Source organism: Apodemus sylvaticus, chromosome 23 (assembly GCF_947179515.1).
Source record: "Apodemus sylvaticus chromosome 23, mApoSyl1.1, whole genome shotgun sequence".
Classification (NCBI taxonomy): Eukaryota; Metazoa; Chordata; class Mammalia; order Rodentia; family Muridae; genus Apodemus; species Apodemus sylvaticus.
This window is the reverse complement of record NC_067494.1, coordinates 31,276,591-31,291,693: the sequence shown is the minus strand read 5'-3', so window position 1 is coordinate 31,291,693 and position 15,103 is coordinate 31,276,591. Positions and strand designations below refer to the sequence as shown.

Below are 15,103 nucleotides of genomic sequence, written 5' to 3'. Positions count from 1 at the left end.
CCTTCTCTCCCATCTCCCAACTTATTTAGCTCTCCTCTTCTGCTTTTCCTTTCAAATCTCCATAACAATATATTCTACTTCCTCTTCCTTGGCAGACCCACTTCTCCTTGCCAGTCACTTACTGGATGCCTAACCTCGGTGGTTATTCAGATTCTAGCACAGGTATCGAAAGGCTCCCATCCACATCCAAGAGAACACATACAATCTTTGTCTTTCAGGGTCAGGATTGCCTCTCTGAGGATGATGTTTTTTCTGTCTCCATTCTTTTACCTGTGGATTTCATAATTTTTTTTTGTTAACAGCTGAATAACATTTTACCATGTACATGCACCATATACATTCATCCATCACATCCTCTACTGGATATGTAGTTAGTAAAGATCATTTTCTATTCTATCCATGCATCACTTGATGGATAGCCAGGGTGTTTCCAGTTTCTGGCTATCATAAACAGAGCAGACGTCTCTGTAGCAGGATGTGAGGTCCTTTGGATAATACATGCTCAAGCATGGGTTAGCGGGTTCTTGAGGTAGGTCTATTCCCATCTGAATCTATTCCCATCTTGAACTGCTACACTGTTCAAGTATACAGCCCCAGTGGCTGTACAAGTTTGCACTCTCAGCAGTGGTGGACGAGTGTCCTTAACCCCTGTCCTCATCAGCAGAAGCTGACATTTGTTGTATTGATCTTGGCCATTCTTGATTAGTGTAAGATGAAATCTCAAAGTGATTTTTATTTGCAATTTTTTGGGGTGACTACTTCTTCTAATGTCTCTCAACTATATGGGTTTCATCTGCTGAGAATTACCCTCTGTTTAAGTCTGTGCCCATTTTTAAAGTTTGCTTGTTTTTCCTCATGTTCAAGTTTTTTAGTTCTTTATATATTTTAGATACTAAGCCTCTACTGGATATGTAGTTAGTAAAGATCATTTTCTATTCTGTAGCCTGCTGCTTTGTCCAAAGTGAAAGTGTCATTTGTGGTGCAGAAGCTTCTCAGTTAATGAGGTTCCGCTTATTAATTGTTGATTTTAGTGCCTGGGTTAATGGGTTCAGAAAGTCTTTCCTGGGTCAGTGAGTTCAAGGGTTTTTCTTTCTTGTCTTCTATAAGATTCTGGGTATCGGGCCTTAAGTTAAGGTCCTTGGTCCATTTGGAGTTGAGTTTTGTGCAGGGTGAAACCATGAATATATTTGGATTCTTCCACAAGCAGCCATCCAGTTAGATGAAGATGATGTCTTTTTTTTCCCAGTGTGCATTTCTGGCTTCTTTGTCAAAAATCAGGTATTCATAGGTGTCTGTATTTATCTGGGTCTTCAATTCAATTCCATTGATCAATGCATCTGTTTTTATGCCAACACCATGGTGTTTTTTTCAAAAATAATCTATGTATTTTTAGTTTATGTACATTGGTGTTTTGCCTGTGTATATGTCTGTCTATGTGAGGGTGTCAAATCACCTGGAAGAGTAGTTACCAACAGTTGTGAGCTGCCATGTGGATGCTGGGAATTGAATCCAGGTCCTCCTGGAAGAGCAACTAGTGTTCTAAAACCACTGAGTTATCTCTCCAGACCCACCATGGTGGTTTTTTTTTTATTATTATTACTGTAGGTCTGTAGAACAATTTGAGATTGGGGATGGTGATAGCTCCAGCAGTTGTTTTGCTTTGTTTTTTGTTGTTTTTTTTTTTTAAAATTTAGGATTATTTAGCTATTTTTTGTGTGTTTATTTCCAACATTGTCCTTTCAATGTCTGTGACTAATTGTTTTGATATTTTGATGGGGATTCTCTTTAATCTATAGATTGCTTTTGTCAAGATGGCCATTTTTCAGTATTAACCCTATTGATTCATGAATATGGGAGATCCTTCTATTCTCTGGTATCTTTAATATTTTTCTTAAATGTCTTAAAGTTTTTATTATACAAGTCTTTTACTTGTTAGAGTCACCCCAAGATTTTTTTGAGGTTATTATAAAAGGTATTGTTTCCCTGGTTTCTTTGTCTGTCATTTGTATACAGGAAGACTAATGATTTCTGTGTGTTCATTTCGTAACCTACTACTTTGCTGAAGGTGATTCGTAGAAGTTTCCTGGCAGAATTATTTTAGTGTCATTTATGTATATAACCATATCATTTGCAGATAAAGATACTTTAACTTCCTCCTTTCCTATTCTCATCCCCTTTGAACCCCTTAACTTGTCTTATTGCTCTAGATAAGACTGCCAGGACTATATTGAATAGGCAGGGGGAATGTGACCATCTTTGTCTTGTTCCTGGTTTTACTGTAAATGGTTTGCATTTCTTTCTGTTTAGGTTGATGTTGACTGTGGGCTTGCTGCTGTAGATCATATTTATTATGTTGAGGTATCCCCCCACCCCCGCCATCCCTGATTTCTTTAAGACTTTTATCATGAAGAGATGTTAGATTTTGTCAAAGGCCCTATCTAATGAGATAATCATGTGGTTTTTACTTTCACTCTGTTTATCAGTGAACTGCATTTATTGGTACATTGAACCATCCTGACATCTCTCAGATGAAGTCAACTTGATCATGGTGGAGAATCTTTCAGATGTGTTTTTGTATTTGGTTTACCAGTATTTTATTGAGAAATTAGCTTCTATGTTCACAATTTTCACTTTTCACTGGATCTTTGTGTGGTTTTGGTATTCTGGGCAACAGTAGCCTCATAAAAACAACGAGGCAATCCTCCATCTGTTTCTATTTTACAGAATACATTGAGGAGTATTGGTGTTAATTATTCTTTGAAGGCCTGGCCCTGGGCTTTTCTTAGTTAGGAGGCTTTTATTAAATACTGCTTCTATTTCACTAGGGATTATGGGTACATTTAAACTGCTTATTAAATCTTTACTTAACTTTGATAGGCCATGTGCATCAAGGAATTTATCCATTTCCTTTAGGTTTTCCAGTTTGGTGGAGTACTCTCTGAATTTCCTCAGTGACTGCTGTGATGTCTCCATTCTCATTTTTAATTTTATTAATTTGGATTCTCTCTCTCTCTCTCTCTCTCTCTCTGTGTGTGTGTGTGTGTGTATGTGTGTGTGTGTATGTGTGTGTATGTATGTGTGTGTGTGTGTGTGTGTGTGTGTGTGTGTGTCTGTGTGTCTGTGTGTCTGTGTCTTTTACTTAGGACAGACAAACCAAGGATTTGTTAGTCTTGCTGATTTTCTCAAAGAACCAACTCTCCATTTGATTATTCTTTGTATTGTCTTTGTTTCTTTTTCATTGATTTCAGCCCCAAGTTTGATTATTTCTTACCATCTTATATTTTTATTTTCATTTATCATTTATTTTTGTATTATTTTTTCTTTGCTCTAGAGTTTTTAGGTGTGCTACTAAGTTATCAATATAAGGCCTCCAGTTTTTTCTTTTTTCTTTTCTTTGCTTTGCTTTTTTCCTTCCTTTTCCTTCCTTCCTTCCTCTTTTCCTTCTTTCCTTCCTTCCTTCTTTCCTTCCTTTCTTCTTTCCTTCCTTCCTTCCTTCCTTCCTTCCTTCCTTCCTTCCTTTCTTTCTTTCTTTCTTTCTTCCTTCCTTCCTTCCTTCCTTCCTTCCTTCCTTCCTTCCTTCCTTCCTTCCTTTCTTTCTTTCTTTCTTTCTTTCTTTCTTTCTTTCTTTCTTTCTTTCTTTCTTTCTTTCTTTCTTTCTTTCTTTCTTTCTTCTTTTTTTAATGTAGGCACTTAAGTCTATGAACTTGCTTCTTAGAACTGCCTTAGTTGTGTCCCATAGGTTTATGTATGTTGTGTTTTCATTTTATTCAATTTTATTCAATTTCCATCTTGGTTTCTGTCTTGACCCAGTTTTCAAGACGGTAAGTTGTTCAGTTTTCAAGAATTCATATTCTTTCCTCTGTTTCTGTTGTTGCTGATACCCAGCTTCACTCTGCAGTGGTCAGTTAGAATGCAGGGTGTTATTTCAATGTCCTTGTGTGTGGACGAGACTTGCTTTGTGTCCAAGTCTATGGTTAATTTTGTAGAAAGTTCCATGAGAGCTGATAAGAAATATATCCTTTAGTGTTTGGATGAAATGTTCTGTAGATATCTTCTAGGTCCATCTAATTTATGATGTTATTTAACTCTTTAATTTTTAACCAGATGAACTGTCTGTTATAAAATGTAGGTGTTGAAGTTACCCACTATCAGTGTGTGAGAGTCAATACGTGATTGTAGCTGTAGCTGTGTTTCTTTTATAAACTTGGGAGTTCTTGTATTTAGTGCATAAATATTTAGAATTTCAATATACTCTTGATACACACACACACACAAGAGAATATATATATTCTCTTGTGTGTGTGTGTGTGTGTGTGTGTGTACTTTTTTTTCCTTTAATGAGGATATAGTATCCTTCTCCATTTCTTCTCGTTAAATTTTGGTTTGAAGTCTGTCTTTGTCAGATGTTTGGTTCTTGGGTCTGTTGGCTTAGAATAAAATTTTTCATCCTTTCACCCCAAGGTACTCTCTCTCTATCATTGATGGTGAGGTGTGTTTCTTGTATGCAGCAGAAATATGGATCCTGTTTCTTTTCTAATCCAACTTGTTTTTATTAATAAGTTGAAACCATTAATACTGAGACTTATCCATGAGGAGTGTTTATTAATTCATATTATTTAGTTGTTATGGTATGTATGCATTCCCTCTCCCCCATTATTAACTCTTTTGGGATTATTTATTCCTTTTACCTTCCTGGGTATAGTTAACCTTCTCTTTGATGGAAGTTTTCTTTCTAGTGCCTTTTATAGAGCTAGTGGATAGAAATTGCTTAAACTTGTTCTTTAAGAATGACATTTTTTCCTTAGTCAATAATGATTGATAATTTTGCTGGATGTAGTAGACTTGGCTGCCATCTGTGGTCTCTCAAAATTTGTTGAGTTTCTGGCTTTCAGAATCTCCAGTGAAAATCAGAGCTGGGGCCATTGGGGAGGTGGAGTTCCCAGGGAGTGAAGATGTGGTGTGAGGAGGGGCTCCTGCAGTGAGGCTGCTACAAAACCAATAGTCAGTCTGAAGAGGCTGTAATGGAGGATGGGAAGAACAGTCAGACCTGCCTACCTGTACTCCTGCTGGTCTGGCCACTGGGGTTTCCCTGGTAGAAAAGGTTTCTCTGCCCTGACACAAAGACATGGAGATGAGCTGGAAGGGGAAGCTGAAGAGGGCCAGTGGGGAGACCTAGGGGCCCTGGGTCTGCACCAAGAGGTAGAGTTCTCCAGGGAATGGAGGCAGGGTGAGAAGACAGGCTCCTAAGAGCGTCTAGAGAGGCAGAGATGAAAGGGCCTCAGCCCCACTTTAGTTCTTAAAGCTGGTTGATATCCTTTGTTATAACTAGTGGGACACTATGATTTAAATAAGCAGATTTTTGTTGTTGCTGTGATGATGATGATGATGATGATGATGATGATGATGATGTTGCCACTCTTCACATGCTGGACCAGTGTTCTTCCTAGCCATACTCCCAGCCATTGCTGTTTTCTCATTCTCCTTGTGTACATAGAGTTCAGGGGCTAAGGTAGCACTTTAGCCAAGTCTTGGCTATTCTGGAAAGTTTGCTTAGCTTTTCCTTTCTGACTTTAGCCAAAGATATCTCTCTCCCCCTGTGTGTGTGAGACAATGGCTCATCAAGCCCAGGCTGGCCTCAAACTCTGTATGTAGCTGACAATGACTCTGGACTTCTGATCCTCCTGTGTCTACCTCCATAGTGTTGGGATTACAGATGTGCAACATCAGGCTTGGTTTATGTGGTTCTGGAGGTTAAACCCAGCATCATGCATGTTAGATAAGCACCAACCCACTGAGCCGTCTCTCCAGACTGTTAGTTTATTTTAAATTGCATTGTGGTCACCAATAGCTTCTTGTCACCCATGTATTTGTTTGCTTTTTAAATAAGCCAATATTCTCATGGATCATGTGTTTTCTTGGATATTTCAATGTTAATGTAGACTTTCAAAAAAATGTTCTCTTGATTTCTATTTAATTTTCCTTAGTGTTTTTTTTAATGATTAGTTCTAATTGCTCATTTTAGTCTTTCTCAAAGTTTGTTGATTTGTCAGTCTTTAATGTTCATAGGAAAGCTTTGTTTAAAAGGCACATTTATTTTGTTTGTTTGCTTATATGTGCACATGTGTGTGTACGCATGTGCAGACGTGTGTGTACATGTATGTTCGTGCTCACACATACAAGTAGAGGTTGGAGAACAGCTTGAGGAAGTCAGTTCTCTCCTGTCGTGTGAGTTGTCAGACTTAGCTGCAGGCATCGTTACCCACTGATCCATCTCATCAACCCAGTTTGATCAGATACATACCTGTACACATGCCCTGGCTTTCTTTTCTAGAAAGAGGCTTCTTCCCAGAAGCAGGTAGGACCTTGGGCATTCACTGACAGTTTCCCTTTCCAAATCACCTTCTTGAAACAGACAGGAAGCAAGGCCCCTGGGCCTACCACACACCCCAGTGGAGGGACAAGGAGGGTTTATTCCCAGAGAATAGCACATTGAGGCCACTCTCCTTGCTAGTAATGTCTTCCTCAACACTGTCTCTGCTTTCCGTCTTCCTAAAGTCTGTCAGCATCTCAGATTTGTCTGCTATCTCACAGCCACTTCCAGTGTGAACGCAGCTCTCTTTAGTACCATTCGACTACCGATCGCTTCTGTAGGAATCATGTCCTGAGTCAGATCCAGGGGACCCACAGGGTAGAAGGAAAGAGCCAACTCAATGTTGTCCTCTGACCTCTATACATTTATTTATTTATATGACAGAGCTTTACTATATAGCCATAGGTGGCCTGGAACTTACTTTATAGCCAAAGCAGTGTTGATTCTCCTGCCTCAGTCTCCCAAGTGCTATGTGTACTAACATACTTGGCAAAAAAAAAAAAATGGCCACATTGAGATAAACACTTTATCTCACAAACAGATACCACTGCCAGAAGCAAACAGAGAAGAGAAACCTGAGAGGAAGAAGCATGTAGAGTGTGGCAGGCTGTACCTTCCTGCACGCCTCACCCACCTGTTTCTGCTTTCCAGGGCCAAGTGCTGGCATTATGGGCACAGGCCACCATGGCTTGGTTTATGAAGAGAGGGATTAAACCCCAAGTTTCATGCATAACCGGGAGGCACTCTGCCAACCCAGTCCCTTCCGCAGTCCTACACCTTACATTTTACTCCAAATTAATGAGGCAGGAACAGAAACCCACAGAAAGATGACCTATTTCATAAATAATCCTTTTACATAAGAAAACCATAACTAGGCAATAAAAATAGGCAATGACGCTCGATTCCAGGGATAACCAGAAATAAATGCAAAATAAAATCTTGTAAGGGATCACGTTATGCCTTGAAAGCCAGAAAATACTTTAGAGATCTTCCCCCGGGTGGTTCCCTGAATATCCATGCCAGAGACTCACTGGCTGAAGGTAACTGAACGCGGCCTGACCACGTCACCGTATGGTCAGTGAACAAAGAAACCATTATGTAACTCTGGGTAGGGCCTACTCACTGGGTGAAGTCTAAGGCAGACCACACTGAACATGGTCCTTTCGCATGTGTATCTGTGAAAATAAAAGTGAAGGGAGCTTTCACTATTACGTTTTATAACCGGTTATCTTGGGGGAACAGGGGCTTTGGACCGGGATGGGCAGCAGGGACTTTCCAGTCAGGGCGCACCCTGTTCTCGGAGTCCATGATGCTTTTTATTGCAAGTGCTTTAGGTGTATTGCACTGTGCACTTTTGTGTTGTTTGAGGCAGGATCTCTTGTAACCTTGGCTCCTGTTCCTTCTGCCTTTACTTCCCAGTACCAGGACTGTAGGCATTAAATAGTTAAGTCAGCCTTGGTGGCGAGCGTGATAATCCCAACACTCAGGAGGCAGAAGGGGAAACTGAGATTGAAGCCAGTCTAGACTTTAGTCCCCTAGAAGCTGTCCAGCTCTGATGGGCTGGAACAGGGGTGGACGCAGGTGGCTCAGGGTGGGTTCCTGGGCTAGGAGATGGATGGGTCCTTCCACCGAGCCTTGAGTCGCGTCTCCACCTGTGGCCTCAGAGCAGCACGTGCTGGAGGAGCTGGAGAAGCAAGCTGTGCTGGTGTACACCCCATCCCGCAAGGTAAACGGCAAGCGAGTGGTCTGCTACGATGACCGCTACATCGTGAAGGTGGCCTATGAGAAGGACGGCGTCATTGTGTCCAATGACAACTACCGGGACCTGCAGAACGAAAACCCCGAGTGGAAATGGTTCATTGAGCAGCGACTACTCATGTTCTCCTTCGTAAATGACAGGTAAGGGCCGGAAGCCTGCGTGCTCTCACCAGGCCTCTTCAGGCCTGGGGTCGGCTCTGTCCCTCATGGTGTCTGTCTGTCCCCTAACTGTGTTCCGGGGGATCTGATGCCCTCTTCTGACTTCCATAGGCACTAGGCATACATGTGGTATACACACACATACACAGACAGACAGACAGACAGACAGACACATACACATGCACACACACACACACACACACACACACAAGGCTGTGTGCAATACACTCATACATAAAATAAAAATAAATATAAAAAGGAAAAATTAAAATTAAAAAAGTTATAATGGGGGAGGGACTTCAACTATGCTGCATTTCCTTTTCACGTTTACAAACACCGACTGAGGCTGAGAACGCGGCTCAGTGGTTAAGAGCATTTGCTGCTCTTCCAGAGAACCCGCACTTCCGTTCTTAGCACCCAGGCCAGCCAGCTCACAACCCTCTCTAACTCCAGCTCCAGGGGATCCGATGCCTTTGGCTTCCAAAAGCATCTGTACTCACATATGCAGACATACACAGTTAGCATGATTAAAATAATGCAAACGAATCTTTTAAAAAATACCGATTTAGGCGCTCTTCCATATCCCAGGCTGGTCTCAAATTTATGTAGTGAAGGATCGCCTTGGACTTCCGGTCCTCCTGCATCCACCTTATAAGTATTACACTGGCCACTGTGTCCAGTCTATGCTGTGCTAAGCATCAAGTTAACCCAGGGCTTTGTGCAGCCCAGACAAACATTTTACCCTTTGGTTTCTGTTCCAGGCAAAAACCAATTAACTCCTACTCCAGATCTCGGACAAGCCTTCTGGCATGTGGTTTGAGACAAGGTCTTTGACCCTATAATGACAGAGAATGCCTGTTCAGTCGGTGTGTTCCCAGGAGAAACAATGTAGCTAGTGATCCAGGGATGCAGGGATGAATGATCAATGGCCATGAGGCAGACAAAGAGGGGGCGGGAGGAGAGAAAGAGGCTCTCCAAGTCCACATGAGCCGCTTGACCCCAAAGCCTGGAGGCAGTGTAGTGCAGTGGAAAGAGCTAAGGCTCCGGACTCTATGCAGTGATTTCCTCAGAGGCCCTGCCCTGCTGAAGTAGAGAGGACTCTAGAAAGAACTGTGTCCTATACAGGGTAGCAGTTATTCCTGGGGACAGGTGTGGCCACTCCCCCTCCCACTGCCACCTTTTCCTGCACCTGGGAAGCAATGCCCGCCCCTTCCCCCCACCCAGGACAGCTGCACTGTAGTGACCCCCACGGTCACGTTCAGATTCATGAGCTAGAGGCTTTCTCTGTCCAACTTCGGTCTAAACGAATCTGGCAAGTCAGGAACTGAGATTCCAGAAATCCTCATCGAGGGCTCATGGGCCATGGCTGCCTCTAGCCTGGTGACAGCCAGGGGCCCTGGCCAAGTCCTTCTAATGCCTGGCTCTCTGCTAAAGGGTGAGAGGTCTGAAGGCAGGCGGGGACCCACAGCCTGTGAGGGAGGGAGTGTGCCTCAGTGTCCTCCTGGGCATGTCCGCAGGGCCTCTTGGTGCCCTTGGTGGTTCTTGCTCCTGAGACGGGGAGGGGGTAATCCTCTGAGAACTTTTTTTTTTTTAAAGATTTATTTATTGTTATATGTAAGTACACTGCAGCTGTCTTCAGACACTCCAGAAGAGGGTGTCATTATGGATGGTCGTGAGCCACCATGTGGTTGCTGGGATTTGAACTCAGGATCTTCAGAAGAGCAGTCAGTGCTCTTAACTGCTGAGCCATCTCTCCAGCCCCTCTGAGGACTTTTAATAACTGCAGAGGGCGGCTCCTCAGATTCTTGATCGGGTCCCAACTCCACGAAGGAGCCAGCTGTGTGGCGGGAGCTGAACCCTGGAGTCTGCACTGGGCCAGAGATCACTCAGCTCTCTGCAGGGTGGGACCCAGTCAGCTTTGGGGGAGACATAACTGTCAAAGACAACGCTTCTCTCCGTTTCTTCCACCAGAACTTCCTTAGGGACTGGAAGGGGCTCCTGGGAACAAAGGGATATATTGGAAACGCAGGATCTTAGCAAATGGGAGGGTCTTTGCTTGTCTGTCTTTATTATTTTTTTTCCCAGAGACATTTTGTTTCCGTAGCACTGAACTTTGTGTCCATTTGGTAAGCGCTCTAACGAAGCACATTGGTACACCTCTCCCCTTCCCCTTTTAAATTTTATTATTTATTTATTTGTAAAGATGTATTTATTTATTATATGTAAGTACACGGTAGCTGTCTTCAGACACAGCAGAAGAGGGCGTCAGATCTCATTACAGATGGTTGTGAGCCACCATGTGGTTGCTGGGATTTAAACTCAGTACATCTGGAAGAGCAGCCAAGCGCTCTTAACTGCTGAGCCATCTCTCCAGTCCTTAAATTTTATTTTGAGCTAAGGTCTCACTAAGTTGTTCAGGCTTCCCTGAACTTGCAATCCTCCTGCCTCAGCTTCCACAACAGAGGGATTACAGGTGTAAGTGACTAGTGCCCAGCTTTTGGGCCATTCTATTTTCTGCTTTGTGCCCTGAGCATTTGGAAAACACAGTCCCTTCTTTGTCGAGGCTCTGTGCCAGGGAGAAGGAGGAGCAGGCAGGGGCCAGGCTGGCATCACAGGGCCATGTGGGCATCAGAGGACCATGTGGACAGAGTCAAGACAACCCCAGAAGCCGAAGCCAGGCCCAGAGGTTCCTCCACACCCAGAGTTTGCCAAGGATGGGGCTACTGCTTCCTTTGCTTACCTGCTGACGCCTTAGACTGTCAATATTGACCCTGCATCTGCAGATGCCAGAGAGGAGAGGCCTGGCGTCAGAGGAGCAGGTGGAAGGAGTCTGTCTTGGTTTCTTGGTCTGTTGCTTTGATAAAATACCCTAATAAAACAACTTAAGGGTGTATTTTGATTCACGGTTCTGGGTTGTAGCCCATCGTAGCAAGCGGAAGTCACAGTGGCCAGAAGCTGAGGCAGCAGGCCATGGTACTTCTGCCGTCAACAAGCAGAGGGTGATGAATGTTTTGGCCCAGTTCACCTTGTCTCCGTTACAGACAGTCTAGGATTCTAGTTCCAGGGAATGGCGCTGCCCACAGTGGATGCCTCTTCTAACCAGATAAAGATACTCTCCAACAGGCATGCCCGGGGCCAGTGTCCCAGCTTATTTTCACAAAGTTGACAGTTGAGCATAACCACCATCAAGTCCCGAACCTCCAAGGGGCTGACACAGTTCCCAAGCCTCCCAGGAGCTGTCTGTTATCTCCTTGGACTTTCTCAAACTTTTGTGAGGGTGATGGGGGAGGGTTGGGGGCCTAAGCATCTCGTTCTTGTTTTCCTGCATAAAAATCACCTAGGAAGTTGTTAATATGTAAATTCCAGGAAGGAAAAAAAAACAAAACAACAATTCTGCCCAACTGGGCAGTGCAAAGCTTCAGTGTGCATTTGTGTAACAAGCTGTGAGATGATTCTGAACCTGCCAGCCAGCACCACATCGGGAGAGGCTCATGTGAAGGGAAGTATGGAGCATGTACCCGTGGCCATGCCATCTGGGTATTAATTCTCTGGGGGCTCAGGCCTCCTCTCCCAAGCCTCCATGTAGATACCAGTGTAAGTCCCCTTCGCTCCCCAAGTGGCCCCTCTATGGTTATTTTTCAGGTTCATGCCTCCTGATGACCCCCTGGGCCGCCGAGGACCAACACTAAGCAATTTCCTAAGCAAGAAGCCAAGGCCCCCAGAGCCATCCTGGCAACACTGTCCCTATGGTGGGTAGCACCCAGGGTTTGCGGTCTCTGGCAGCACGGTGGGAAGCTCTAGCCAGGCAGACAGCAACCTGGCTTCCAGCCCGAGCAAGTTCCACCCTCAACCAGCTACCTGACCCTGGGGAGAAACCTAGCATTGCTGAACTGCAGTCTGCCAGCAAGGATACTCTAGGGATGAATTTCTTCCCGCTGTGAGGGTTGGGTATAGAGCCACACCCAGGGGGATACAGATACATCCTCCTCTCTTGTTTAGATCCTCCACTGCCTCCTTGGTACATTATGTTCCTAGGCTGCCCCACTGTCTGGTCTACGCCCACCCTTACCAAGTTGGTCTATACTAGCCATTCAGAATTAAGGGTTTCATCCAAGCCCAATAGCTCTTTCCCTACCGCCTTGTCAAGATATTTAGTGTTCCTGCCTGTGTGCTTATGAACGTTCATTAAGACATGCATGACATTCACAATCATTTCTTGTTAGACTTAACATGATTATTCTTTCCGGCTGGCCCACAATGTCGGCTCGAAGCACGTGGGTTTACATGGTCAATTACTTTGCCCACCCCTGTCAGAACAGGTGTAGGAAGAAGGCAGTAGTTAGTCCAAGGGAGGGCGACCGACATGGCCATTAGCGGTGCTGGACTTAGCGGTGGTGTGATCTTGCACCATCAGCACCCCTACTGCGGGCTCTATTCTTAGGGTCGGGTTCCCCGGGGAGGCAGAAGCTAAGGGTGACAAGACCTAGTCTGGCCTCAGACTCTGCTCAAAGAAGTTTCCCATGGGTTACTTACTCAGCTGACCTTGGGGGTTACAGAGCTCTGAGCACTGTATCTTCCATCCACCCCAGAACACTTTCCACCTCGGTCACCTTCCAGACCTGAGTCTTTCACCGGGTAGAAAGCAGCAGAGTCAGAGGCCTGGGGAAGGGCATGGGCTAGACAGCACAGCCTCAGCTCACCCCGGGGCTCATCCCGCGCCCTCTCTGCCCTGCCTCTTCTAGGCAAGAAATGCACCTACGGGGTCAAGTGCAGATTCTACCACCCCGAGAGACCGCATCACGGGCAGATGTCGGTGGCCGACGAACTCCGTGCCAAGACGCGGGCCTGGCCGGGTGGTGGTGCCGAGGAGCCGCGGCCACCGAGCGCCCGGAGCCGTCCCGCCGCAGCCCGGCTGCTTCCCCGGGACCCCGGCGCGCACAACCTCCCGCCAACCCCGCAACCCGCGGCCCTGGCAGCTCTGAACAGGAGCTTTGCTCGGCTGACCTTCAGCGACACCGGGGCCAGCGGTGTCGCGTCCCGGTCGCGTGGGCCGGACTGGATGCCCACGGGTGGCTCCATGTCCTGGGCCTCACCATCCCTTCGCGCAGGCAGCACTGCCACCACAGGGTCGCCAGGTCTGCGGAGCCTCCGAACTCCCAACAGTCCGCTCTCTCCGGGCGATCTCGGGTCCCCAATCTGTCCACAGGCCCAGCTGCCGGACAGACACCGTTCCAGGGACATGCACAGTGACCTGCCTCCCCAGAGCGGACCGCCGGAAGACCTGGAAGACCCGTTGGTTCTCCTGCCCAGCGCCTATGGCTATTTGAGCCACTCGGCCTGGGTCGAGTCAGCTCGGGACGAGGACAACTTTGGAGGACATTCGGGGTTAGCACAAGCCCCGTCAATGGTGGGGGAACCCACGCTACACTCTGCAGTTTCTTCCCATCTGACCAAGAGAACCCTGTGAAGGCATCTGATCCTCTGCTCTCAGACATGGCTCTGCGTACCCTCCGGCAGAGATCCCAAAAGACTAGTGCTCGTTGGGGGGATCTTAGGGGACAGGTTCATAGCACTGCAAGGGGTGTGGCCCAGGCTTGATTCGCAGCTTGGGCGGGTGGGATACAAGATGCTTGTTAATGTGGATGTGTTATTGCGACTGGACTGTTTTCTTCAAAGGTAGTGGGTAGGAGACTTCTTTCTCATCCTCAGTGGTAATCTTGGGGATGCTCCTTGAAGCCAGGGCCTACTGTACTGACAGGGTGATTTCTGCTGTGTATGGAAGGCATCGTCCAGAAAACAGCTGTTTCTGGTTCCTAAGCATCCACAAATGTTTCAGCTGGTCATCACCACTCATCAAGGTGATCAAGCTGAATTTGAGATAAATTCTTGGTGTGTGTGTGTGTGTGTGTGTGTGTGTGTGTGTGTGTAGAAGTCTAGAAAGCCATGTGAACTTAACATGTCATTGCAGTTGATAGTTTGAAATGGTCCATGATGTTTAACATATGTGTTCAGGTGACGGGAAGGAAGGTATTGCTGTCTGAGTTTTCAAGTCACTATTGATGATTTCACTCAGGGATACCTTGAGTTGTGTAAATTTTACTGTGGGGCTGTCCCAGGGGCAACTGGTCCTAAGGGTCTTCTCACTGGGGCTTTATTCTCTTTGTACATACATACCATATTACCCAAACATCACACACACACACACACACACACACACACACACACACACACACACAGGGCCTTGCTCAAGACTCAGCCTGGCTTTTTTTTTTTTTTTTTTAAATCAGCCTTTCTTTGTGGTGGTTCTACAAACGCTTCTAAATTGCACCTTACAGAAATATGATTCCAATCTACCCACCACCCCCTCTAACAACAACAACAACATCAACAACAACAAAAATCAGCTTCCAGGTGGGTCAGCATAGACCTGGATTCTGGCGATGGTTTATTGCACCTTTACTTAGTTGTGTCTTCTGGGTAACTTTGACTCTGGGTCTTAGGGAGAAGAGGCTCATTCAGTTACAAGGGACGAGAAATGATACAGTATTGCCCGGGCATGGGCCCAGCATCTCGAGGGACCTGAGCATCTGTAGGCAGCCCCCACATGTTCCAGTTACAACGGTAGCCTGCCATGCTGTAACTCATTTGTTCATAAGGGAGTTGGTAGTTCATTCACTTGGTCAGAGAGAGTCAGAAAGGACTTGCCAATGGGAACTCTTTGCCAAAGCCTCCGAGTCCCTGCAGTGTGGTAGGTACATTTTGGAAACACCCCTTTATTACAGTCATGTTTGTTTTCATAGCAAAGGTATGCCTCAG

General features: G+C 45.5%; 1 protein-coding gene across 1 annotated transcript in view; it reads left to right on the top strand.

Annotated features, from left to right (window-relative positions):
- Zc3h12d (zinc finger CCCH-type containing 12D) overlaps positions 1-14,563 on the top strand; it is a 36,181-nt gene extending 21,618 nt beyond the window's left edge. The window contains 4 exon segments of the mRNA XM_052169271.1: positions 8,035-8,269; positions 11,930-12,036; positions 13,030-13,682; positions 13,685-14,563. Of these exon segments, the coding sequence (XP_052025231.1) occupies positions 8,035-8,269; positions 11,930-12,036; positions 13,030-13,682; positions 13,685-13,885 (1,196 nt within the window). The 3' untranslated portion in view covers positions 13,886-14,563.
- Positions 14,564-15,103: the final 540 nt, after the last annotated feature.